At 40.0% G+C, this 24,971-nt stretch overlaps 1 protein-coding gene across 1 annotated transcript in view; it reads right to left on the bottom strand.

Moving 5' to 3' along the window:
• Positions 1–17,262, bottom strand: part of LOC121944237 (transmembrane protein 132D) — a 37,236-nt gene extending 19,974 nt beyond the window's left edge. The window contains exons 1-2 of the mRNA XM_042487968.2: positions 16,754–17,262; positions 7,891–8,767 (exon numbers count right to left, since the gene is read on the bottom strand). Of these exons, the coding sequence (XP_042343902.2) occupies positions 7,891–8,767; positions 16,754–16,826 (950 nt within the window). The 5' untranslated portion in view covers positions 16,827–17,262. The remainder of the gene's footprint in view (positions 1–7,890; positions 8,768–16,753) is intronic.
• Positions 17,263–24,971: the final 7,709 nt, after the last annotated feature.

Consider the following 24,971-nt stretch of genomic DNA (forward strand, 5'->3'; position numbering starts at 1 on the left):
GAGGGAAGATGCTGCTCCCTGTTATGCATGTAGATTACAGAACAAAAGAGTTACTATTTTTATTTTGATACTCTGTGACACAATATGCATTCTCAGAAAAACATTAAGATTATGACTGTCGCTATTGCAATTTCTAAAGCATAAGCAGCTGCCCTTTTTGTTAATGGAAGATATTCTTTTTTGTGCTGCACAGTATCCACAACCTGCATTTACTGTAACAGAATATATTTTATTTCATCCTATCTTTCCAAATGCATAGCTTCTCCTTTTTTCAGTGTTTTTTGTTTGACCTTGTACAGAAAAAAAACATGAGCCATATCACACATATATTGTGGGAACACACAACCACAGTGAATTTGCTATTAGACAATGACGAATGTGCATCTTTCACAAACAGCTAAAACCTTTGCCTATAAGCAGAGGCGGAGCAGGGGGTGGCTTTTGGGGCTCCAGCCCGATATGTTTTCTCTATTGCTCTGAGTCTATGCTATTCCCTAAAGAAATATACTTTGTAATATAACTGAGTAAATGTTCTTCTGTTGACCTTTTATTCAATATAGAGGTTCCAAATGTAGCAGATTTACCTTTAAACACTCATTATTTTAGCTCTACTCCAGCATAATAACAATAGGTTTTAAGATTGGTAATGCTATTTACATAAATATCCTATCCAGCCTATGGTATGTGTCTTAAAAACATTAACATCAGTTTTTACCCATTACTAAGTAGCAAGAGTGAAAATTAGTCAGCCTTATCATTTGTTGGGTTATAGTTTTGGTAATAATAATGACAGTTTAGGAACAATTAGATACAAAATGGGATGTAGGCTGTACAGGGTGATTTATTTTCCTTGGCAACTATCATGTTTTACCCAAATGTTGTACAGATTTTAAGGCAAACTGTTTACTTAAATAGCTTGAAAAATATCTGCTGTATATAGGGAAAAATATCTCCCCAGGGGAGCATAACCCTGGACCCCCCAGTTTGGGCTGAGCTCTAATGTGTTCAACATCTGGCTCTGCCTCTGGTGTTATGCCATTCGCCGAGCACTGTTCAGTGTGATTTTAGTTTCGTTGCAGCTCAGATTCAGTCCTCTCAGAATGTGTTGAGAGTTGAGATGTACTAGCAATTCTTTGAGCTCTGTTTCCTATGTCAGATCTTTTCATCACTTGCTCTGACAGTTGCTATTTTTGTGACTGCTAAGGTCCTGAAAAACTCCCAAACCAGAAAGTGTGTTGTGTTACCGTGAGATAATCCGCAACCATGAGTTGTCGTTGTCTAGGGGTATGATTCTTGCTGCCAGTGCGAGAGGTCTTCGGTTCAACTCCCGAACGTGCCCCCATTTGTCACAAACTAGTTCATTGAATGTGACAAAGAGGGAGTCCAAACAAGAGATTTAGTGAAACAATCATAATTTTTTAAACTGAGAGTAAATTAAATGAACAGTGGCGTGTGTGGATCAGCCAAGTTGGTCATGAAAGTCATGCATGGATGTATTTCAGGTGTGCTGTGGAGGTGTTGTAGGTGCAAATCCAAAAGGCAAAAATGCAGGTGGATTAATGATGGCTGCATTCCACTTAGGGGAGACCTTGGTATTGTCTTGGCTGACTCACTGGAATAGCTTACTGGTAAACTTAATGGAACTGAACCATTGTTAATGTTATCATTTTCACCTGTGTTTTTCCTGCTATGACAAGTCAAAAGGTCCACTGCCTGATGCGTTTGACCAGGACAGTCTTCAAGACAGTGGGAGGGGTTTCACACCATGTCATCAGGTGTGGCCTAACTGCATGCCAAACACCTCTTTACAGCCTCGTGTTGGTAGCAATACGACCTTAGTGTAGTTTGTTTATGGCCTTAGGTTAGCGTTTTACTTCTGTCGATTACATTTAGTGTTCAGAAATCCTGAAAGTGGTGTTCATTTGTGAAGATTATCTTGCTGAATAAAACATGTAAGAATCACTGCATTTGTTTACTACAGATCTTATTTTCTGAAATGATGCAAAATCCAATAGGAAAATTCCCATAGGCTTTTTGACGAGGTAACAAAGACAACATTAGCTTCTGGGATGGCCTAAAGAAAAGCATCATCCTTGGGGCACTCTATTAATTCTCTTATTCACTCTAATTTACTCTATAAATTAGCACTATGCACAAAATTGAGCTGAGGCTGCTGGGAATGTGATGTGTTTTGTATAAATCAAAAGTAGACAGAAAACTTGCATTATTATTGGGATTAATATTGGATTATTGATATTTACTTTTTACAATATGAACGTCTGAGCCAATTATTTTGGCATCCCATCGAATCAGATGTGAAATCCCACTCAAAACCACAAATGTTAACTTCATGGAAAAGTCCAAGGATCACTAAAGTAATAATGGTTTATCCTCTGGAAACCATGAATGTCTGTACTAAATGTAATTGCAATCCAGCCATTGAAGTTTGTTCGTCTGGAACAAGGTGGTTGACTGTTTAACCATCCTTAAAGTAGCAATAACATGGCTAAATAAAAATTATAAAATGTCATTCACATGTAATGTATTGCACATTTCACATGTGAAATTTATCATAGAAATGCATTAAAAAAATGTCCTTCCACAACATGCATGTTCTGTATGTAATTGCACCACTGATGCCGACTGTAGAGAGTTGCAATGCAAAACAGCATAATCAGTGAGTAGAGCAGGATGGCATTCACAGCGTATTAATGAGAAAACCTAGGAGGACAGTTAATCTAGTAATGACTTCTGTATAACATGCCCTGCTGTGATGAAACACCTCAGTGTATTGAGCTGCATGGAGCAGAGTTTAACTAATAAAAAGTGACAGTAACAAGAGAACTTATCTCAAACCCTTTTTCTCTCCCAGCCCCCTTTATGCTAAAAAAAAAAAAAATCCCCTGCGACTGAGAGAGGTGTTTTTTCTTATGAGCGTTTGGGAGCTGGGACCAGTGTCCACGGCTTTGGTTAGCAGGCCCTGAGGAGGCAGTGGGCAGGGGGAGGCACCAGGGCAGAGAAGATGGATGGCTGTGGAGACTGAAGCTGACAGTGTGTGAGAAAAGCAGCTCTCAGGTGCTGCACCTGCCATCCATCTCACTTCTGACCAGGCAAGGCATGAGTGGCACTGTTCTTTCACCTTTTACATACTCTTCATTCACTCACACACACACACGCATGTAGAAATGCTAACACAAACTGGTACACAAATAGGTTGTTGGCCCTTGGCCTTCATCAGTCAGTTCCGTTCCCTGATGTATTTGTGGAATGCTGTTGTCTTAAAACGTATCTGAAAGATCACAGAGCCGTGGCCAACAAAGGAAAGTGAAACAATGAGACAATTCAAATAAAGCAAATACCTAATACAATAAAACAGAGCCTGAGTCTGATCAAAGACCTACAAGATAGATTGTATTCTCCGTGTGAGCTGGCCCAGATGCATTTCATCACCGACGCTGCTATCGAGATGCTACAGTACATAGCGTTTGTAATTACTTCCCTGATATAATTTGTGTTACCATCTTTGGCTTTGTGAACACATCACTGCAGGGCCGCTGTACCACCGGTGAACCCCAGAGCAATCGGAAACAGATGCAATGGTTAATTATGCAGGCAAATGCCCACCGTTTAGCCAGTCTGATGGCCAGCCATCGGCAACGTGCTTATCGTACTTATGGAGCAGTTTAGGGAGTTGGGGAGACGTTCATGCCAACACTCCTGCCAGATGGCAGGCACCACAGCACTAAAAATGGATGTGAAAGTCCTATTTGTCACACAGATGAATGATTAGGTTCCCTGGTTGAAGAGCTCGCTGACACGGTGTCCTGTTGATACAGACGCTCAAGTTTATTTATTGCCACACTGCTGCTTTTAAATAAAACCCACACAGCAAGGCAAACTATTGTGCTTCATTGCTGACTTTAAATAGCCGTTAAGAAGAAAGCAAAAACAAAAACTGTGAGCTTATACTTGTCACTCAGCTTCCTGAGGATACACTGAGGGGATCATCTAATTACCCCTCACATGGGCATGTGATGATGGCGTTACAATACTTTATCAGTGACCTCTATCAAACCCTTGCTGAGAATGACAGGTTCATTTTGCAGGAACGGACAGGTGTGGCTTGTCTTTTTCTCAATCGACCTCAAATTTGTATGTCCCCTGACTCCAGCTATAGACATCAATAACAGGTTTATCATGCTGATGAGAGAGTATTAAGCAAAGCTTAATGGGACATTCAGACAGTGATAAAGCACACAGACAGCTGTTGAGGACCGGATGCACAGGGCTTGTTAATGTGCTGATAAGCTGGGGGAGGGTGGCTCTGTGTTTCTGAGGATGTGAGTTAGAAGAACAGTGAGTGCATTATGTCACGTTTATAGGATACAAAAAACATAATGTCAAAATTCAGTCATTATTGCATAAAGTATGGACTGCCCATCACATAAGTTTAATTACTGCAAAGTGTTCTAATCAAATGAGAGGAGAGGAGAGGAGAGAGAAGAGACAGGGAGAAAAAAAGCAAGAAAGAGAGAGAAAAAGATAGAAAAAAGAAATTACAGGAAAGGAAGGAAAAAGGAAGAAAGGTAAAAGAGAAGCGAGCAGACGAGAGGCGACATTTCTGCTATCTGCTTTTTGTTCAGAAACACGTGTGACTGAGTAAATGAATTAAAGCAGCAATGATTAAAAGTGACAGAATGAAAAGGGGGAAATCAGGATTGCTTTTTGGCTTCATTGCTTTAGCAAAAATCAAGAGACAGAAAGAAAAGGAAGCCAGTTAAATAATTCAAACACATTGTCAAACCCTTTAAAATACATTAACACGAAAGTCTGTAATGCAATTTAACGATTCTCAGGTTCTCTTGTAAACAGACAACCCGTGAAACGTTGGACGAAACACCTGAAGCATCATATTTCTCATATTTCATATAGACACAGCAGAGAAAACAAACCTGAATGAACTGTGAGAAATGTTGAGACGACTGCAACTCTCAAACCTGAAGAGGACAAGTGCATCCATGCACGGCTGTTGGCCCGATCAATATTCACCTATTGCAGCATTCACAATTGATCTGAGTAAGTGACTGTCTAAGTGAATGAACACAGGAGCAGGTGAAAAGGGCATTAATAATCCATGACTGCCCCCTCACCTGCTCACCTCCACTCATGCATGTATTTGCAAGTCAAGCCGGACGTAACTCAGAAATTATTTATTTTCCAGGAAGTGTTGATTGTGTACCACAGCGTTTTTCGATCTAAGAGGACAGGCTGTACCTATTGAGGAACTACCACACTTTTGGCCTTCAAGGACTTTGTTGTTGAGCCAGTTTTTAAGTCAGGACACCTCACTGGACATCATCCAACCACACTGCAAACAGCAAGATAAATGATGATTTATTATATTCTGTGAAACCACATATGAAGGAAGGATTTATGACATACTTTACTCATGATCTAAATCTACACATATAATGAATAACTGAGACGATGTATTTCACACCTCTTGACAGTCCATTATTCACTGGCTTGGAGTAAAGCAGATAGTGTCTAGAATAATAATTTTAAAAAAATCAGTCTCTAATCAAGTTAGCGTAAATCTCTACTTGTCTTACGCTGACAGCTAACCTCGACAAATCTCGCTTCGCTGCAACGTGATTCTCTTTGATCTCCGTCTGGATGATGATAATAAAAGGCATTATGCTGCGGATGACCATGGAAACCGACAATGAAACGGTGAGAGCGAGATGGAGGCATTTAATTCATATCCAGTTTTGAGGTGCCAATCTCTCCCATTGCATCACTTCACCTTGAAAGGGTGAGTAACAAAGTGACGTCTTGAAAGAAAGCCGCAAGATTAGACTAAGTCTTGTTTTTCTTTTTGCCTTTGTTCATTTGTATTTTTAGCCTCCAGAGGATAATAACTTTGGTGGTTGAGACATTCATTCTAAGGAAACATATATGCTTTAAAATCTGTATAAAATTAGCCTCTATTACTGAGCAGGTCACAGAGACCTCCAGAGGAATAACTACTGCTTTTAGATGGAACTACACATGCTCTCATCTCCAGTCAAAAGGGAACATTTTGCATCGCAAAAAGAGAACAGAGCCTTAAAATTAAATTGAGCTATGCTGGTAATCCCCGTGATCTTCACACATTCAATAGCAGGGCGTTGATATAGCACAAATCCTGAGCATACCCTTTAAAGCGGAGCAATAATGAGTCACAAGCTACACGTGACCTTATTTGATCCATGTCAACCTTGATGACTACGGCTCTTGAAGCAGCCCTTAATGTCATCAGGCTGTGCTCACTCAAACATGTATTTCTCTGATTTGACTCGAATAATCTACCGCGGTTCTCGGAAAGACAGTTAACCTCGATCATATTTTCAGAGATAATGCCTTAATCCATGCAAAATCTCATTTCCTTCAATATTCCCTTATTTTTGATGGAGCTGAATTTGTGCAAGAAGGAGAGAAGAGGACTAATACAGTTAGTGAACACTTCACCAGATTGAATTCTCATTGACCAATTAATTTGGACTTCATTGAAACTGCAGAGCCCTCTGAATTGATGGCAGTATGGTGCCTTAGTGTATGGTAGGCGTAGATTAGGGGAGGGAGCACAATAGGCACATCCCAATAAATATTTAGAACATGTGCAGTTGTCCTGCTCTAATGAAAACATGAAATTGGCAGAGGACTTTTATTTTGATATTTACACCATGAATTGATGACGAAAAGGCACAAATTAGTTCATAAAAATTGCAGGTACCAGAATGCAGGAAATTAGGAATTTCCCATGCAGGGTTTCCCACTAGAGGTGCAAATCACCAGTTTCATCAAAATACCATATTAAATCATTTCTTTGGGCAATAATAGAATATTTTCCTATATCATTAAGTCTGCAAGATACAGTTGTGATGCAGACTTCCTATTAAAAATTCAGATTCGATTCATTTCCATTCAGGGGTCTGTGATTGATATGAGATAGCCTATCATATGCTTATTTTACATCGGTTACAGAGGAAGCTGTCGACCATTTCTTTTATTGCTTTGTACATTAAAGATAAAGACATTGCATAAATAATTATTAATAACTGTACAGCACATGTGATAAGTTAACCTTCAGGACTTTCAGTCAGAGAGCCCTTTCTGGGAGTTTTCATTTTAACCCAAGTTTTTTCCTAAAACTTCAGGGCTAACTAGCTTTTGGTCCTTCAGGCAAACTTCTCCCAACAGCCATAAAACATGGATTAACAACAAGGCCATTTAACAAAATTATAAATTCGTCTCAGTAACAATTGTCAAGGTTCACTGACAAAACAGTTGTTTTTTCTCAGTCACACAGTGTTAGCTTAAGCACTTAAAGGTAATTGCATAAATTAGCCTGGGAGCTAGTGGAGTTTAGTCTAACAATTTACATAGATTATTTATACTTTTTCTTATTCACCGCTGGTTTAAGACACTTCATCTCCAGTCAGAACAGCACAGTTGAATTTTAGACTTTTGTGTTTGTTTTTTCCATCTAACAATGTTGGAATAGAGCAGCTAATGTTGCTGTAGCATTAAGTTAATGAGGTTAGATCCAGGTCCAGGCTGGTGTGTCCTCTAACTCCCAAAATGCCATTGTTTACAAAAAACCAAAAACAACTAAATTTTACTGTTGTTATTGTCACCCCCATCCTTAAGCTTCTGCTACACATACATTCTAACTCTGAGGGAAACACTGTTGACAAACTCAAAATCGTCTTGCGGAGGACCCCCATCCCAACCACTTCATATGAGTCCCCCTCAATGCTGAAACGAAGCCTCCGTCTGTGCTGTAAATCTTTACAGTAAAGCCAGCCTCACCTGCAAACTGTGAGGCAACTGAAATCACAGTCTTACCTGAGAGTGAAGTTAGTGAGCTGAGCAGAGCTGGCCATGAGTATGTAGAAGGTGGCGATATCAGTCTTCTTCAGCGGTTTGGAGGATGTCCGTATAACAATGGCATTGCCAAGCTTGAGCCTAGAAAGCGTTGCCATTCCTTTAGGCACCTGCAGCAGACGCACGCTGCCAATCCTCTGCATGGCTGTGACAGGAACATACTCTGCCTGCTGCTGCGAGCCACCCCAACGACTTCCATCTACAGAATTACACTTCCCGTTCACTCTGGGCTGTGCCTGGTAATACAGCTCCACAGGGTTCCCGGTAGTGGGGTCCTGCCTTTCCCTACTGGTGCCCTCTGACCCCGGAGCAAACCAGCCGAGCGGTGGAGCCAGCTCAGCCATGCAGGTTCCCCTTTCGCCTCCCATGGCACAGGAGCCCCTCACCTCCTGGGTCTGCCAGAAAGCATACACTGTCACACACGGTAGCTCATCCACAGTTCCTTCCCCCCTGCCCCAGTCCCTCCCTGCGACATAGAAGAGCACACGCACTCTGGGCTTAGAGGAGAAAACCCGAGGCGTGAGCACGAAGGCCTGGATTTTCCAGTTAAAGGTAAAGACCTCTGGAGCGTTGAAAAGCTGCACAGACTGGACCAGATCTAGAGGCACAAGCTGCTCTGTGGACATCATGCCGTAGCTGGCGTTGACAGCTGGCTGCCGGCTGGCTCTTAAGATAACAAAGGGCTGCGTGTGACTCTGCATGCTGGAGTTCCTCATGAAGTCCTGCCCAGCCTCCTTTAGGAAGAAGTACTCAGCATCTCGCACCTCGTAGTTGACTGGCAGAAAGACGGGGAAAGGCACTGGGCTCTTACTGTCGGTCAGCTCTTTACTGCTTAGATCTGTAAAGTGAAAGTAGAAAATTGGGTTTGTTAAAAGCCATGGGGATGTGTCACAGTACGTTTCTAAGCAAGTGGAATTCTACTTGAAACAAAAACAAGGAATTGAGTCTCTACATTTGAGAAGAAAAAAAACTAGCAGCAGCGTTCCATGAACTAACACTTGAGCACAAAAAGTCAGCCAAGGCCAAGTGATCAACTGAGTGGGGCATTAATGTATTACACTAAAAGGCCTCTGAGCTTAACCTAAAATTCCTATTGCAGAACACATAGGTGAAATAATACAATTTACAACAAGAAGAGCTTAAGAGTGTTTTGTTTCTGAGGTCAGAACAGAGCAGGAGTCGAAGTCTGTGGCTCTGCTGAGAGACTGTACAATAATTATTGGTGTGAGGAGGGGAGCTGAATCTTACATTTCACTTTGCGAAAAGGCAGTGCCCTCCACAAGGATTTTACTATTTTCTTTGAACCCTTGTCTACACTGAGAGAAAAAGGGCAACAGCTTCCCAGCAACATATCAAAGTACTACAACAGTGTTAAACTGGTGTTTAACCCTTTGAAATCTGGGCAAATTGGCCCGATTTCTTAAAAAAGTACAGGAGATAAAGGCAATGAGAAGAAATGACCCAAAAATCTGCAAGAAATTAATAAAAAGACAAGAATATTATCTAAGATATTAAGGTGCACCTTAATGAACAGTCCTGCATCAGGTCGCGTACCTGGTGGGTGACACTCAAAAAGGTGATTTGTGGGTGGTATTTTGTTTTTTATTTCTGCTTTGGCTCTGGGTGAAAAAGAACATGCAGGTTGGATTGCAGGTGTTTGATGACAAATATATTAATATAAAATGAGAATAATAATTCAATTTAACATTTTAATCCTTTGACTGCTGACTTTGAGTATCAGCCTTGTCTTCTGCGCCAGCTAGAACATGAGCCGCTTCAATCAGGTGCGTCACTAACAGGCACATTAACTGTGGAGATGTCCTCCGAAATATTATGAGAATAAGCAAAAAATACTTATTTAAATGGTATTTCCTGATTTATCTAAACTCATTTAAACTATGACCTACATTTACAAAGGAAGCCTGAAATTAAATAGACATTCTGGAAGAATTACATCCCTCATGTTTGCTCCCCTTTCCACCCCTAATAATTTTCATACAGTCCTTTAGTGTCATCCAGGTAAAGATAATACACTAAAAATTTGTTTCCTACAGGATTTACTATTTAAAAGCTGTTTACAATTACTCAGATGTACTGTGTCAAGTGTTTCAAAATGTAAAATGTACTTTAAAAATATCGCCTATCATGTTTCAGTGTTATATTTCCATATTTCCTTTCCACTGCCCCACTTCCACCTCTCTCATGGATGATCAGCTTTCACTATATGGGGAGGAAAGGTGGAATCTGATACATCTGGCACAAGATTGAAATCTGCCATCAAAAACTGAGATTAAAATGGCTTTTCAGATTGTCAGCAGGCTGTGAATACCCAGCAGATCCTCCATGAAAAAAAACAAGAATCATGGAGCATCACCATGTAAAGTAAAAGAATATATTAAGCTAACTAAAACAGAAACACATCTGAGAAGTTATCTATATTATTCAGTAAGATGTGTATTTATAGCTTTGTGTTGGACGGTACACAATGATCACGCGGATTACTGTCTGACTGTTAAATACTGATCACAAGTGCATAGAATGACCTTTAATATGAGTGAGTAAAAACAAACCAACAGCCTAAATATTCTCTGATCTGGTTTAAAGGCTTAATGGCAAGTGTTTGTCTCAGTGGACATGAGCAGAGGTCACCCGGCCATCATGTGTCCTCATTAAACGTCCATTTTGATAGAATTATGAAGATTATAGCTGCTGACCTGAGTGTGCACTGTTTATCTGGTGGCTAATTGCCCTACTTGATGAATTAAGGACAAAAACACTGGTGTTTACTCTGCAGATTATAACAAAATGGATGAAGCTGCATTAGTATGGTGAAAAACAGCTTCAGTAACGCCCAAACAAATCATCATCCCATTGGTACACTGCAGCTAACAATTAGGGTTGTGTCGTAGGCGAGTGTTTCGTTCCAAATAACAAATCTTTTGTGTGAATTAATTGAACAGAAATCACTTCCTGAAACAGTTCCTTCATTTCTCAGTTCAGTTGAGCGCTTATTCAGCTGAGTGAGTGATTGAAGTCTGTCATTTGCAGCCCTAAGTGATGGACAGTCGCTGACTGGCTCAAGCCTGCCCCTCTCCCTCCCTCTTGAAGTATGAAGTGGTACCAAATAATTTAATAATTTCGTGTTGCCAAAGTTTAAGCACTTCAGATTTCAGTTTGCAAACTGTATTTTTATCCAAATAAATTCTGCGTTCCCAGTTCACTGGTTAGTGATCCAAATTGAGCGTCAACGCCAGGCAGAAACCTCCGGGGCTGAAAAATGAAGCCAAGCACAAAAGCTGTAGTTCCTTGAATGGCTTCTTGAGGCTGGTTCAAAGAGTCATTCAATTCACATGAAGTTAAAATATCCAACTTTACAGCAGAAATAAACATATTTAAACTATACATATTACAACTCACCTATTTACATATTATTAAGGCTTAAAGTTATGCACAATTAATGTTGTGTCCGCACTAAGTGAGAGGTGGGTTCTCTGCAGTGCCAAGTTGCTACCATGGCAACAATGTTGGCTAATGTAACCGTTCACCTTAGATAGAGTATAGGTGTAGCCATAGCTGTTGCTATGTTAGTGTTTTTGGTTCAAGGAAGCAAATTTTTATGTTTTGGTTGCCTAAAAAAGTTTTGTTCAGCGTTTTGTTGTAGTAAATCACCCTCAAAGGAGTCGTATTCAGTTATTCTGTAACGTACATTTTGTCGTGATGGTTTTAAACCAGGTTTTAACTAAAATTAGCTTTGAAGTTATACTTATCACAGTCTACCACAGCTCTAAGTGCACCACACTACCACAGCTAATAGCTAATGTTAGGGTTATCTCCACCCTCTTGTCCAAATATGGTCACTTTTGGCTACATGGCGACGGCCAAAGTGCCAAAACTTGATGCTTCAGTGTGTGTGTCCAAATAAAAACCCCAATGGGTGACATCATGGAGACCACATCCATTATTTTATACTGTATATGGTTCAGCCACGTTAAAGTTACGTGAGAGGGACTACATGTAGTAGGAGCTCTGGTCGGGCAGTGAACCGATCTCCGAAAAAATAAATATATATTGAACGGATTCCAGTGATTCAGTACGCTAAAAAAAAAAAAGAGGCTTGGCCCATCACTTCTAACAATGTCTAACAAAAGAGATAATATTTAGATCTATAGACTTGCACAAGACATATTTTTGAAATTATGACAAAAGATGCCAGATAGAGAGTTGTCTGTCACTGAATAATTAATTGTTATTTATCCAAGAAGGAAAGCTTGAAGCTTTTCTATGTCAGTATCAGCTGTCCCGTTATGTCCCCCATGGATGCTGGCATTTGACGCGTCCGTCTATCATGGCCTCTTTTGCTTTTTATCCTCACTCATCCAGCCCGGCAAAGAGCCTGTCACGATGGTCTGACAGTTCACACGGCAATCACTACACTGAATGTGTCAAAATCATGTCAGCCCTCGGAGGAAGACAACAGCATCTTTTTTTTTCCTTCTTCTTCGCTCTTCCACGCACAGACAAGCGTGTCAGTCATGTTCACCGAGTGGGCGACGCACTACATGGGACAGAGGGACTGGAGCTGGGGACGTGGCTGTCCTGGCTTAGCCTACCAGTGGCCACAGTGACAGATGTGCTGTTTAATACCGGAGCTGGCAGCAGCTCCGGCTGGAGTGAATATAAACTGGCTCACTGTCTCCTGGAGGGAGAATGCACCGCCAATGTAGCAACAAAGTACTTCACATGCAAGCTCATCCCTTTACAGTTGTGTTTGATGGGTCATCTGCGCACTCCTTGTTATTTCACACACTTTTCATTTCAGAAAATCTCAAAAGAGACTGTTTAAACGACGCATGTGTCGCATACATCTATTTGCGGGCACTGTCTGTTTATGATTCATCGCCAAAAGGATGCATCCTACCCTTTGCCAACATTTTGGATATTTAAAACGTAGCCAATGTAAGCAAAACTGTACTTCTGTCGTCCTCTCATCGTGATGAGAGCACTGCCCTCAGCTGATAAACATGAGAGCAAATCCGCCACACCAGCTGTTCCAGCCTCTCAAATCACTCATTTTGAGGACCCTGAGCTCCTCTTCCTCCTTGGCTGAGTCAGAAAGCATCAGTGTTGCCATGCAGATGCTACAACCGCCTCTAAAAGCCACCTCTCCAAGACTGCTCTCCTGCAGACTGTCCGATGCCTTGTGTTGCAGCTTTTTTTTTTTTCCACTGTATGTAGGCCAAGTGCTTCATATGAGTGGAAAAAAAACAAGATTGCCTTTATGCCAGGGATCAAATCACATGTTAATCAAGTCTTAGTTCATCCTCTTTGTGTCCAAATGAAAGTGCTCCTTGTATGAAATTAGGTTTTGGGGTTGTTCATTTGTAACTAACACTAGTGTACCTTTGAGTGAAAGCAGAGAATCAACTTCAAGCATGGATTTTCATTTTTAAATGGATATGTGTCTTTTCATGTGTTCGGTATCCCCTAGTTTTTGTGTTTTTAGCTTTGCCACATGTATGAAGCAAGTAAGCGCTTTACTACCATGCATTAAAATGGAAATAGGAAGTAAACTTGGTATTTAACTTTGAAAAGTGCAGAGCAGAAGCTGAAATTTTGTCCTGTGGTGTATCTAAGTAAGTTTACTTAGGGATTAAGACTTACAGATCCATTTCAAAACAATGTTCCCCATCACCAGTTTTATTAATAAAAGCACTGTTGTATCTAATGAGCTACATTTTTGCCCTGCAGTTTGTCTCACGGCTCAGTATTAAAACATTTTCAGAGGCATGTCAGCCAACTTCTTCTCAGCGCGCTTGTCTTTTAGCATTATTTCTCCAATTGTAATCAATCTTTGTATTATTCTATTAAAATGCAGAAGAACCACTGTGAATTCTAATGCGCAGTAATGACTTTTACCATATGTGCAAAACAGCTTGCAGAAGTGAGTTGACTCCCAATGGCATCGCAGAGGACAACAATGGGATGTCTGCATTTTAATCAGTAATTGAGAGATTAACAGAGTTTTTGTGCCTTAAAGTTTCTCTGTCATGCTGTCTGTTGAAGGTGTTTCATCATGTTTTTATGTTAGTGTTATGTTTCACATTATTTACAAATGCACTGATAATGTTAAAACAAGAAAGTGTTGGCAATGACCCAGATGCTAATTACACTAATAAGGCACCTGTAGCAGCATCACTCTCCCTCTTACAACTAATGTTAGCTCTCTGTGTTTTTATCTTTCAACTGGCTGACCTTTCCAATAGCTGTGCCTTTAATAAAACACCAAAAAGTCTCATTAGGATCTGAGAGCTTGCTAATCAATAAGTGCTTAAATACAAAGGTTTGAGTTTTTTGTAGGTCAGTTAGCAGTCACCTTGGGAGGTAAGCAGTGACTCACAAGAGAAGAAGACAAGCTGTTAATACTCTCACGGATCTTTTTTTGAAGTTGCAAAAAGTTAAGACATCTTTCGACATTGTGGGTAATTATCAAAGGGCACCAAGTGGGAAAAACTGTGATCTGAAAAAGGTGTGGAAGACATATGTTAGAAACATAGGCAGTAAGGTGGTGTCTGCTATGAGCATCTAATTGGGGTATAGTGATCCCAATTAAATGAAAAGTCACAAAGACTTCAAAGTTCACTACCTGCTCTCAGATTTTAGGGCTATTACTATTACAGCAGCAGTTGGTAACTTGTTAATATATATATATATATATATATATATATATATATATATATATATATATATATATAAATTAAAAAACACCTTTTTTTGTATTTGCTAAAATTTTCTCTATATTTACATGACCCGAAATGAGACAGATAATCTGTGAAAGAAAAATATTATTCCTCTGCCTACTATATAAATTTGTGCAGGAATGAGTCCTAAAACCAAGAAATGGGTTAGCTTTAGCACTCACGGTTCTGTCGTCTTGAAGTCAGTGGGTTATTTGAATGGGTTTTTGGTTAGATGTCTGAGGGTCTGTGGTCAACACAAGTATTACAAAGGTTTGTTTGTAATACAGAGCTATTTTCAACAATGATGTGAAATCCAATGGAAAAATACCAGAGCCCCTATGACAAGGTAACCAGGGTGATGCTAACTTCCTCATTGGCCTACAGACAAATGTCATCACTGGAGCATGCTATTGCCTTGTAGCTCCTCCAATGGCTAGTTGGTAGGCGGTTCTTGGTATTTCAGACGTCTTTTTGTAACATGGCAGCTGGGTCAGAACCGTTCTCATTTTACCACCAAACAGTACAATATGTTTGGTGATAAAATGGTGGCAAAATATGTTTTTGAAAACATTTGATTTGAGAAATAGGCAATGCAGTAACAGAATCTTGATTTATATTTGATCAGCGCTGCTTTGACCGTTTGACCAAAGTTCATCAGCATGATTGACAGCTGCTGTGGTGACTCCTTGGCTCTGATTGGTTGTTTTTGGTGTACCATGGTCAATTCTAGTGAATGCCATTACAAGCAGAGAAAAGAAGAGAAGGGACATGATTTTTTGACAGATTATCTGTGTATGTGATATGTACTTCTGTCAGAATCTAGCGACACTTTCAGCAAATACTGTATTACACATAGTTCTTTTTATAAAAGTTACCAACTCCAGCTTTAACCAGAAATGATCAAATATAATGTTCAAAACTTTTTTAGTGGTAGCTTATTTATGTTCTGTGGTCAAGACTTTCTTGCTGATTTGTTGTCGTGCCATTTACTTTATGTCATGATGGTGAATTATGTGCTGACAACAGAGGAGCTGTGAAACAGTTCTGGTCTTTGGCACTTTCCAGGATGAAAGTTGGATTACTTATCAGTCAAATCTCATGATCCAGTTAAAGTGCTCTTGACAGCATTATATTCTCATTTTACATGGAGTGCTTTATATAAACATACACAGAGGAGGCTCTGATCATATAGCATGTAATGCCCTGAGGGCCTGAGATTGTGGAGAAGATGGGCAGAGAAAGTGAAAGAGGGTTTAAGCTTACGCAGTGATTGGTAGGGATTGCTATGTCCAATGAGACTCTTAAAGCTGCTTTTAAAAAAAATCTGTTTTACCACAATTTCTCCATTTTTGTTATCCTTTTATCCACATAAATCAGACCGCGTGTGTTCTCTGGAAATAGCCATTTATGAGGCAGTTATAGGCTTTACAGTAAATGCCTTTGTGATGTGCTTTTTTTTCCCCTATATCTTCTTTTTTCATTATCAAAGTTGGGAATTTAGATTGTCTGCGTCTTGTTTGCCTTGCTGTGTGTGAAAATGGGATTTTTTTTCTTTTGCAGACATCCATAAGGGAAAGCAATACTTCCCAAAGGGAAGCAAAGTACTGAGCATTAAGCCATGGCTCAAGTTGTAATATAAACCCATCAAGTATTTTACCCCTCAATGATTTCATCCTAAATGTTTAATATCCCCACTCGCTGCCGTCACACCCCTTTGCCACAATACATAAATGCTCATGTTTGGCTCACTGGAACGCTGTATCACTGTGGATGTAAGTTTGTGGCACAAATGGGGACCTTTATATATTATTTAGACTTGTAGAGGAGGCTGTTTTACTGCTGGCATGGCACTGCTGAGAGAGGGCCCACCCCCCATCAGTAACATGTGCACAAGATGGACAGTTCCCTCTAATAGCTCATTGGTTTTCAGCTGTTTTCATTAAATACAGCGTGGACACAGTATGAATGCTTAAACAATCCCAACTTGAGGCTTCAGGATAATTCACTGACAGAAGCTGGTCTTGCACTCGTCCCTGATGGCTTTAAATACATCACAACACGCAACCAATTACTTCCAAGTCACTTACCTTGCGTGAGAACTGCTGTGATTGTTGCAAAGAATATTTGTAAGATCCTCCAGCTCTGGTAGTAAACGCTCATTTTGGCACCCGGCGCGGCTCGCTGTTCCAGGCAACTTCCCAGTGTCCGTGATTTAGTATCGCTTCAGCAGAGCGCGGAGCGGATCGTTTCATCCATTCCTGCAGCTCGCGAAATTATTATAATCACACCTGTGGGAGTATAAATTGTAGTGTAGTCCGTGCTGCAGGTGACATCGAGATCTGATCGTCGGCAGGTTCCCCGAGTTGTGCGTAAAAGTTGTGCGTAACGATCCTGGAGATGTCTCCTGAAGACTTTGTGCCCGCTAAGGAACAAGATGTGGGAGTCTCTCGCTGAGACTGTGAGACGGAGAATGTTGCGTTTCGATCGATATGACCCCTCGAGGCGAAATATCTCAACTAGTCCTCCAGATTGAGTCTGCCGCCGCGGCTGCTAGGACTCTGCGGTGTTAAACGGCTGTTAGCAGATCACTGACTGTCTTGTGCGCAATCCTCGGGGCACTAAACTCATCATCTGTCACTGCTCATCCGCTCAGGAAGCCACGTCCAGTACGCAGCTGGTAGGATTAACCCTGCGTGGGTTTGACTTATGTCAGAAGAAATGGTCAGACGTGACACATTTAGTCTACTGATTGTTGATCACTGAATCATTAATGTGGAATTTCTGTAAGTTGACCCAGATGTAACATACAGTGAAACTCTTCGTCTATAGTCATTAAATAGGATTTATGTTGAGATATGCAGCGGAAATCGGAAGCATGGGTGTAGTTGAAGTTACTTTGCTCACCTCTGTCTTTTTAGTGTGAAGTTGTTAGATCATCTTGAAAATAGGATTTAAAAAAATACAAATATCATATAAACAGTATGTTTTACGGGTAAAATATATGCACGAATTCATACTTTTATGAAACTATATTTTAATTTTGTTTTACCCCACGATTGTGAGGCCATTGGATACACTGCATCAACCACTTGGAAAAAGTAACTTAAAGGAACAATGGAGTAGATGTAGTGGCAGCTAGCGGGGACGATTGCAAACTGCAACCAGTTTACTTTTCTCTTGGTTCGAATTTTTTCAGTGTTCATTATTCGGGAAGTTTTTACTGAATTCTCCAAAACAAACAGACCAGATCATTTTAACCAGTAAAAACACTGAATAAAGCAGTTTCGCGTTTAAAAAATCAGCATTTTTCTGATGCGCTTGTCATGGCGGGCTGCTAACCACAGCGGCTGACGTGAAAACATGATTGGCCCCATCTGGAGCTAGTGTTTGGTTTGTCTATTCTGGTCTACTAGAGAAACATGACGATCTCTGTAGACAAGGACACACTCTCTATGTAGACATAACGGCTCACTGTAAAAACACAACGATTCTTACTTTAAGGTAATTCTGCACTAGAGAAAACCTTGCTATATCTGCCAATAAATCCCCCCAAATCCTACACACCGGACTTTTAAAGTTTCCCTGTATCTCTGTAATTCTCTACAGTAGTGGTTCTCAACCAGAGGTCCTGGGATCCCAAGCTGTCCTTAAGGGAGTTCCAGGGGTCCTCAGAAAAATGGGCAATCGTGTATTCTCACTATTTGATCTCCATATAGAAGTAAGTTTAATGTGAGTTAAAGTCATACGCATTACTATTCTGATCACAGGTTTCACTTTCTCCACATTTATCTCCTTAACCGTAACTGACAACTATAGACTTATGGTACTAATCACATCAATGAAGGTCCCTGAAGCTAAATCTTATCAAATGGGGGTCTGTAACCAATGTGTGTCAATTTAGGGGTCCTTGACATGAAAAAAGGTTGAGAGCCACTGCTCTACTGCACAGTTTATTCTCTTTTCTGCCTTGTTTAATGTTTAAGGTTTTTTTTATTCATAAAAAATTAAGACTAATTTTCTACACAGAGAGCCAAGAAATTGCAACCTTGACTGCATGAACTATAATAATGACACCAACCAGAGCAACTCAGGCTAATTAGGGCAGAATTGCATCACACTTACCTCATTATTACTGTTCATTCAAAATTCAGAGATTGATCAAGCAGAATCTTCTTCTTACATTATGAATAAACCACAACATGAACACTTTTCTTTTTTCTTTTTTTACATATTGCCTTTCAAAAAAAAAAAAAAAATCACGCCAGCTATTTAATTCCAGTGATTATTACATTCTTATGGTCCCTGAATGGTTGATAGCATCAGGTGGATTTTTAGTGCCCTCTGATGGTTAAGAGGAGTTCCTATGTCAGTAAAAGCAGAGGTGAGTGACTGAATATTGCTTACAGCTCTGTTGCATCAGAAACTGTTGGGTTTTTCAACTCATTTTGGCTTATTTTGTTAACACAGAAGCTGATAGATGGAATTTATATTCATACAAGTATTCACATAATATTTTTATGTGCAGGTGCTGCGTGAATGATGTTAACACTTTTGCAACACCCTGTTTTAGCAATGTTTTTTTTTTTAAACAGGGCGGATGTCAGGGGGATGAAATGTGGTCGTTTTATCATCCTTCTGAAACAGAACATAATATTCACAAGTCAGTAGTTGAACTTGGTGCACATACTGACTCTTTTCACTCCAGCAAGGTGCTTGTCTGCAGACTTGTAGGGTAAATGTAATGGGGCTTTATTGACTAATAAAGAGGATTAACCATCATATCAACACTCAGTGTGACCAAACCTTACAGTATCTGTAGACAGGAAGAAGTTGCCACGAGCTACTGCTGAGAGCTTATTCGAGCTCCTCCCTGGCACTGCAGCACTGTGATAAGCAGCAGCAGCATCTGTGTGTTGGGTCGCTCCAGTATGCTGTAGAGTACTGCTGTAGGATAATTTAGATCCTTTCCTATATACCTGCGCCTTACACACAGAGGAACAGCAACCACAGTGTGCACTAAGAAAAGCTGAGAAGATTTACCCCTAAAAAACTGGTGCTGAAGTTGTGCATTCATGCTTCCCAACTCTGAACTGGAGACTGTATTAAGAATATGTGATGCTTGTCATATATGCATATAAATGCAAATATTCCACAAGATCCAGCAGGCTTTAATTGCCAAAAGTCAACAGAAGCTCATGTCCACATCCCTGCTGAGTAAATTAAACAGTTTTGACTTGAGGAATTGGCAGCTGAATGCTTGAGTAATCTGCCAACCGAATCTTCATTAACATAGTGGAGGCATGCTCCTGTGAGGAAACAGCCTTTTTAGTCACCTTATGTAGTGGGAAAATCACTTGTCAGGAGTTTCATATATTCACCCATCATTTAACATGACATTAAGCTGTTCAACACCACCAAAAAAAAGAAAAAAATCAGATTTTTCTGACCCTCCTCCAGCGACGCTTGATGAGAAACATCCACAATGGCTCGCAGATGCTGAGACGACATATGGCGAAACCTGTCAAGAATATGTTATAGACACTTAAAGGACAGAGGAAACAACACAGGCCCCTGGATATGCAAGTTAGGATGCTGACATAGATGGATGTCATAGCAGAGATGTGCCAGAGTGAGGAGAGTGGCCATAAACCAGTGATAGATGTGAGTGCCACAAGGAAAGGGAATGTGTTTTCAATGTACATCATCCTTCTGTTTGACAGATAGTGCCAGCTCCTGCCGAGGTGCATTTAGCCACACACGATGCTCTAATGTTCCCCGTTCTCATTTTCATTGCAAACTCAGAAAGTGAGTGCACTAAAATTTACATATCTTTACAATAACATTGTTACCAACCATTCAAGGTTGAATATATAGAGTCATAGGTAGGCTATTTATGTGTGCATGCATGTGTGTGTGTGTGTGGCCTGATCTGCACACTCCAGTAACTAGGGCTTTCCGCTGGTTCTCCGTGAGTTAGTTGTATGTTTTTCTGTGGGATTCTACTTGACAATAATGCAGTTGTAAAAGTTTGTAATCCCTTAATAAGTACTCATGAGTTTCTTACTCTAATAAGCCATCAGTACCGTTCTGTTGTTAGAGGATTGTTCTGAATTTCGAGAAATGGATAGGATCGATACCACTCTTATATATCTAACTCTTGGCAAAAAAGCAAATAAGTCTTTTTCCCCAAATGTTAATCTATTCCTTATATAATTGTTTTTTTGCTTTTTAAGTAAATAAATAAAATTCACTGTGGTCCAGAGTCTCTGCAGCACTTCTGCAGCAGCTCAAACATGAGCCAACCCTACCCATTAAGCGATAAGCCGTTGCTTAGGGCCCCCTGGTCTCTGTGGGAGCCCGAGAAAAGATTATTTTTAAATAAACATGAGACAATGATGAAATCAAATTAGGATCCCTAAACACAAAACTGACAACATTATGTGCCATTTTTGCCAAAAATAAATAAATAAACTCAGAGACAGGCAAAATGGACAATTTAGTTAGGCTGAGTAAATAATTTATTGTCCCCTATGAAATAAGAATTCCCAGGATTATGTGGTATAAAAAAACAACACATTTTGTTGTTGTATTATGATAAAATAAACAAAATTAATGAACAAGAAAAGAAAGAAAGTCAACACCAACATGGACAAGTATGTTTCACCAGCTATTTTTTTGACAGTCCATGATTTTAGTTAAATAAATACCATTAAAAAAGGGCCATTATAGGGTCAGGGGGTAATATGCAAATATGCAGATTTTCATATCTTGTCAAGCTCTACAGGTAATTTTTTTCCTTGTTTGCATTCTTTAAATTTATTTTCTGTTTAATTTTGTTATCTCTCCTCTCTATGTGTACCTAAACCAATAGTCACAAAACACAAGTTGGTTCAGTGCCATGTGAACTGCCATCCATCCACAGATCCATACATCAGTAAATGGTTGATCAGCCAATATAAAGCCAGCAGTAACAGTTTAAAGATTTTATAAAAAGGGTCTGGTTAAAAACATGTGTTCCCCTTTTTAATATTTCTCTGTAAATGAGAGACTTAAGCACCTGTAAAAAGAAATTTCTGGAAGAATAGTGTGTCGAGTGTTAAAATTCAACACCAGTGTGCTGGTGTTTGCTGTGTGGTGCAGACTGGGTCTGATCTCAAAAATGAATCTTGAATCTCTGCTGTAAGCAGCCTGAAAGTTGTGTTCACAGCAAGTTTCACGCTGTTGAGAAGTTTTTTGAATTAAGAGTTATTCTCACCGGATAAATCAACACCTCTGCATACGGCTCAATATTCAAATCAGCTGAAGGTGTTTAATTAACTCACAAGCAGCAATGACATCATGTTGATTTTTAAACACTCATTATTCTTTCGAATGCAGACTGCTGTGCTACTATGAAGGCAATTGTCCAGAATAAACAGGACTTTAGCAGAGTCTGTAACACGCAAAGTGGGCTTTCGAAAGTGACAAGAGCTTAGTAGCAACCAAGTGTCTATAGGGTTGAACAGCAGAAAACCTCGTGCATTTTGCAGGTGGCTTCCGAACACAAGAACAAACTGCAATCCAAAATAAAAATGTAATGTGAATACGCATGAAATCTGACAAGTCTCACTACACCCACTAACGCTTCAGATCAAACAGAGTCTTCTTAAAACCGTGTCAATACATTACACTGCATGCAATTACAGCTCGGGATGCTCCCACCTGCAGTAGGCTCTATCTATACCTTCTCACCCACTAAACCTTCAAACAGTGTACATTGTTCAAACTGCAATAGATAACAATCCCTCTACTTATGGTACTGAAGCCCACTTTTTCCATTATATTCTGCAGTGGATAAAAATGGCAAAAGACAAATCTTTGATATGCTTGGAAGTTTCTTTCTGTGAAATAACAGAGAAAATGGTTCCTGTGTCCTTAATAGAAGGGAGGCGGCTGGAGGCTTTTTCAAATTACATGCCTGTACAGCATCCATTGCACACCCACGTAAGCAGCTCTCCAAACATTAACTGCAAGTCTGTAAAACTTGAAAGGTACAAAGAAGAAACCTGAGCAAACACAAGCTCAGGTGGCTGAAATACACACAGGAGCAGGATCTCTCTTGATTTTACAGGGTCTCAGAGGCAAACAGGTTAGCTCTGCACCTGTGTTACCAAGAGAGAGTTGCAAACATACATCAAGACTGACCTTACAGTTGATCCTGATTGTAAACTGTTTATGTTAGGTATAGAAGCAACTCAATTGCTAGAATAAATGTTCGCTTTGTACATTTCTTACATTTGCATGTTATTATGGAGTGGGTACAGATCTAAACTTTCCGTTTTATCAATGTTATGCTTAATATATGGTTAGGTAGAAAAAATACTTGGATTATGGTTAAGAAAATATCATGTTTTGCCTAAAATACTCAGTTTTATAGGAAGAAAATCCCTGTTAGAAACAGAGTGATGTCACAGTTCAAAACAACCACTTTGCATGCCACTTTCCCTCCTAAAAAAACGGTGATAGGTCACTAAAAAAAACACATTTGGGCGTTGAAAAGCTGCTGGAAAATCAGCAATGATTCTGTAAAAAGAAAAAACAAAACACAAACGTCGAGGTTTGGGGCTCAAAAGCCGATGGAAAAACAGTGGCAGGTTGCAAGAAAAACACCCATATTTAAGCTGAGGGGGCACTGGAAAAAACTGCGACAGGGTTGTTAAATACACCCACATTAGGGGGCAAAACAGCAAAACAACGCCCCCTTCACTCTCTGATGACAAAGTGAACTTATGTATTCTGTCACTTTAGAAATGTTAATATGATATTTATGAAATACAAGAAAAATGTAACCTGTTCATGTTTTGCAGGGATGCACAGTGCCAATATTTCCTTCTGGTGTAGGGGGTGTTAAAAACACAGAATAATTTCATGTTGTGATTGTCACATAAAGTCGAAGATAAAAGTCCTGCCGACACTCACGAGTGGAAATAGTGATTCTTGCAACAGCAAATTTACTTATTAGTTCAGTCCTTTATTTGAATAGCATACCAATCGTTGTTTTTCCCCAACTCTTGTGCAGAGTAATGCTGTCTGCAGCTTCCTAATCCAGCCCAAACTGGGCCATGAGAGACAGCTCTCCATGTTTGGGTTGAATACCCTCAGGCAACCGAAGAAGAGTTTGTTCAGCCTAATCTCCACTGTGTGATGTGTGACTTCTTCCCCTGCTGTCGTACTCATGTAATCTGCTGTTTGTGCCGCTTTAAGTCCGGGGAGCAGCGAGGGGTTGAAGCGGGAGACTACATGATGGGAACTGTCATCTCTGTCCCATCGATGGGTGCTGCCAGTATCCTGCTAATCCCCGGAGTAATCCCACCACCACAACAGAGAAATCAGACACACCAAGGCAGGCAGGACAGGACTCTGCAGCCCTCTGCACAGCCAGTACGTACTGTAGTGTGCACACACAATCACACACATACACACACGCATTGTTAACACAGCAACAACAGCCACTTTACAGGAAGGCTGGCTCTCACGCTTGATTGACGACTAAATTGATGTTTACATGTCTCAACAAATAACAAAATGCTTGAAGCAACTGAGGATTGTTTGCATTTTGAGTGAAACCGAGTCACTTCTCGGGTAAAAAGACAAAGAAGCATCCAATCTGGGATGTGTGTGACTGAGATCTGTGGCATATGTCTGTGTTGCAATGCGTTTTCATGACATCTAAAGTAATCCAAGGGGAGATTTCAGTTAAATACTCAGTATATGATGTCTCCAATTCAAAGCAGAAATGTTCTTCCCAGAGAAATCATCCGACTTTCTGCATAGGGTTTACTCTATTTTTCCTCCTTGTATAGATGTTTCTGTGAAAGCGTTGGATGTTGAGAATCGTTGAGCCGAAGCAAAATTTCTAAATAAAAAAAAAAATCTGTCACCTCCTTGTGTCATCTCACAGCTGTCTGAAAAAGCACAAAGCAGATGGAATGTGACTGGGTGAAAAACAGATGTTTGGTTGCTGCGAAAAATCTGCTTCTCACTCTTCGATACAAACATTTCTCCTTTCTCATATTTTCTTTTTTGCCTAATGAGGAAGCTTTGATGTCTCTGAGAGGCTAAATAATTCTTTCTGGAGGCTGCTGTCTTGACAATTATCCAAGAAATATGTTAACTATAGTGACATAAAACAATAATAAGATCTCAATGCTGAGAGATTTGTTTCCTTGTAATGACCGAAGAAGAAAAGAATACATTTAAGGCAATTATCAAACAGTTGGTTTGTCTCCCACCAAGATCATCTGTTAGGCACATACTCCTCATGTT

The sequence above is a fragment of the Plectropomus leopardus genome, chromosome 4, assembly GCF_026936395.1.
Source record: "Plectropomus leopardus strain MGB_pleo_1.0 chromosome 4, ASM2693639v1, whole genome shotgun sequence".
NCBI classification, from domain to species: Eukaryota; Metazoa; Chordata; class Actinopteri; order Perciformes; family Serranidae; genus Plectropomus; species Plectropomus leopardus.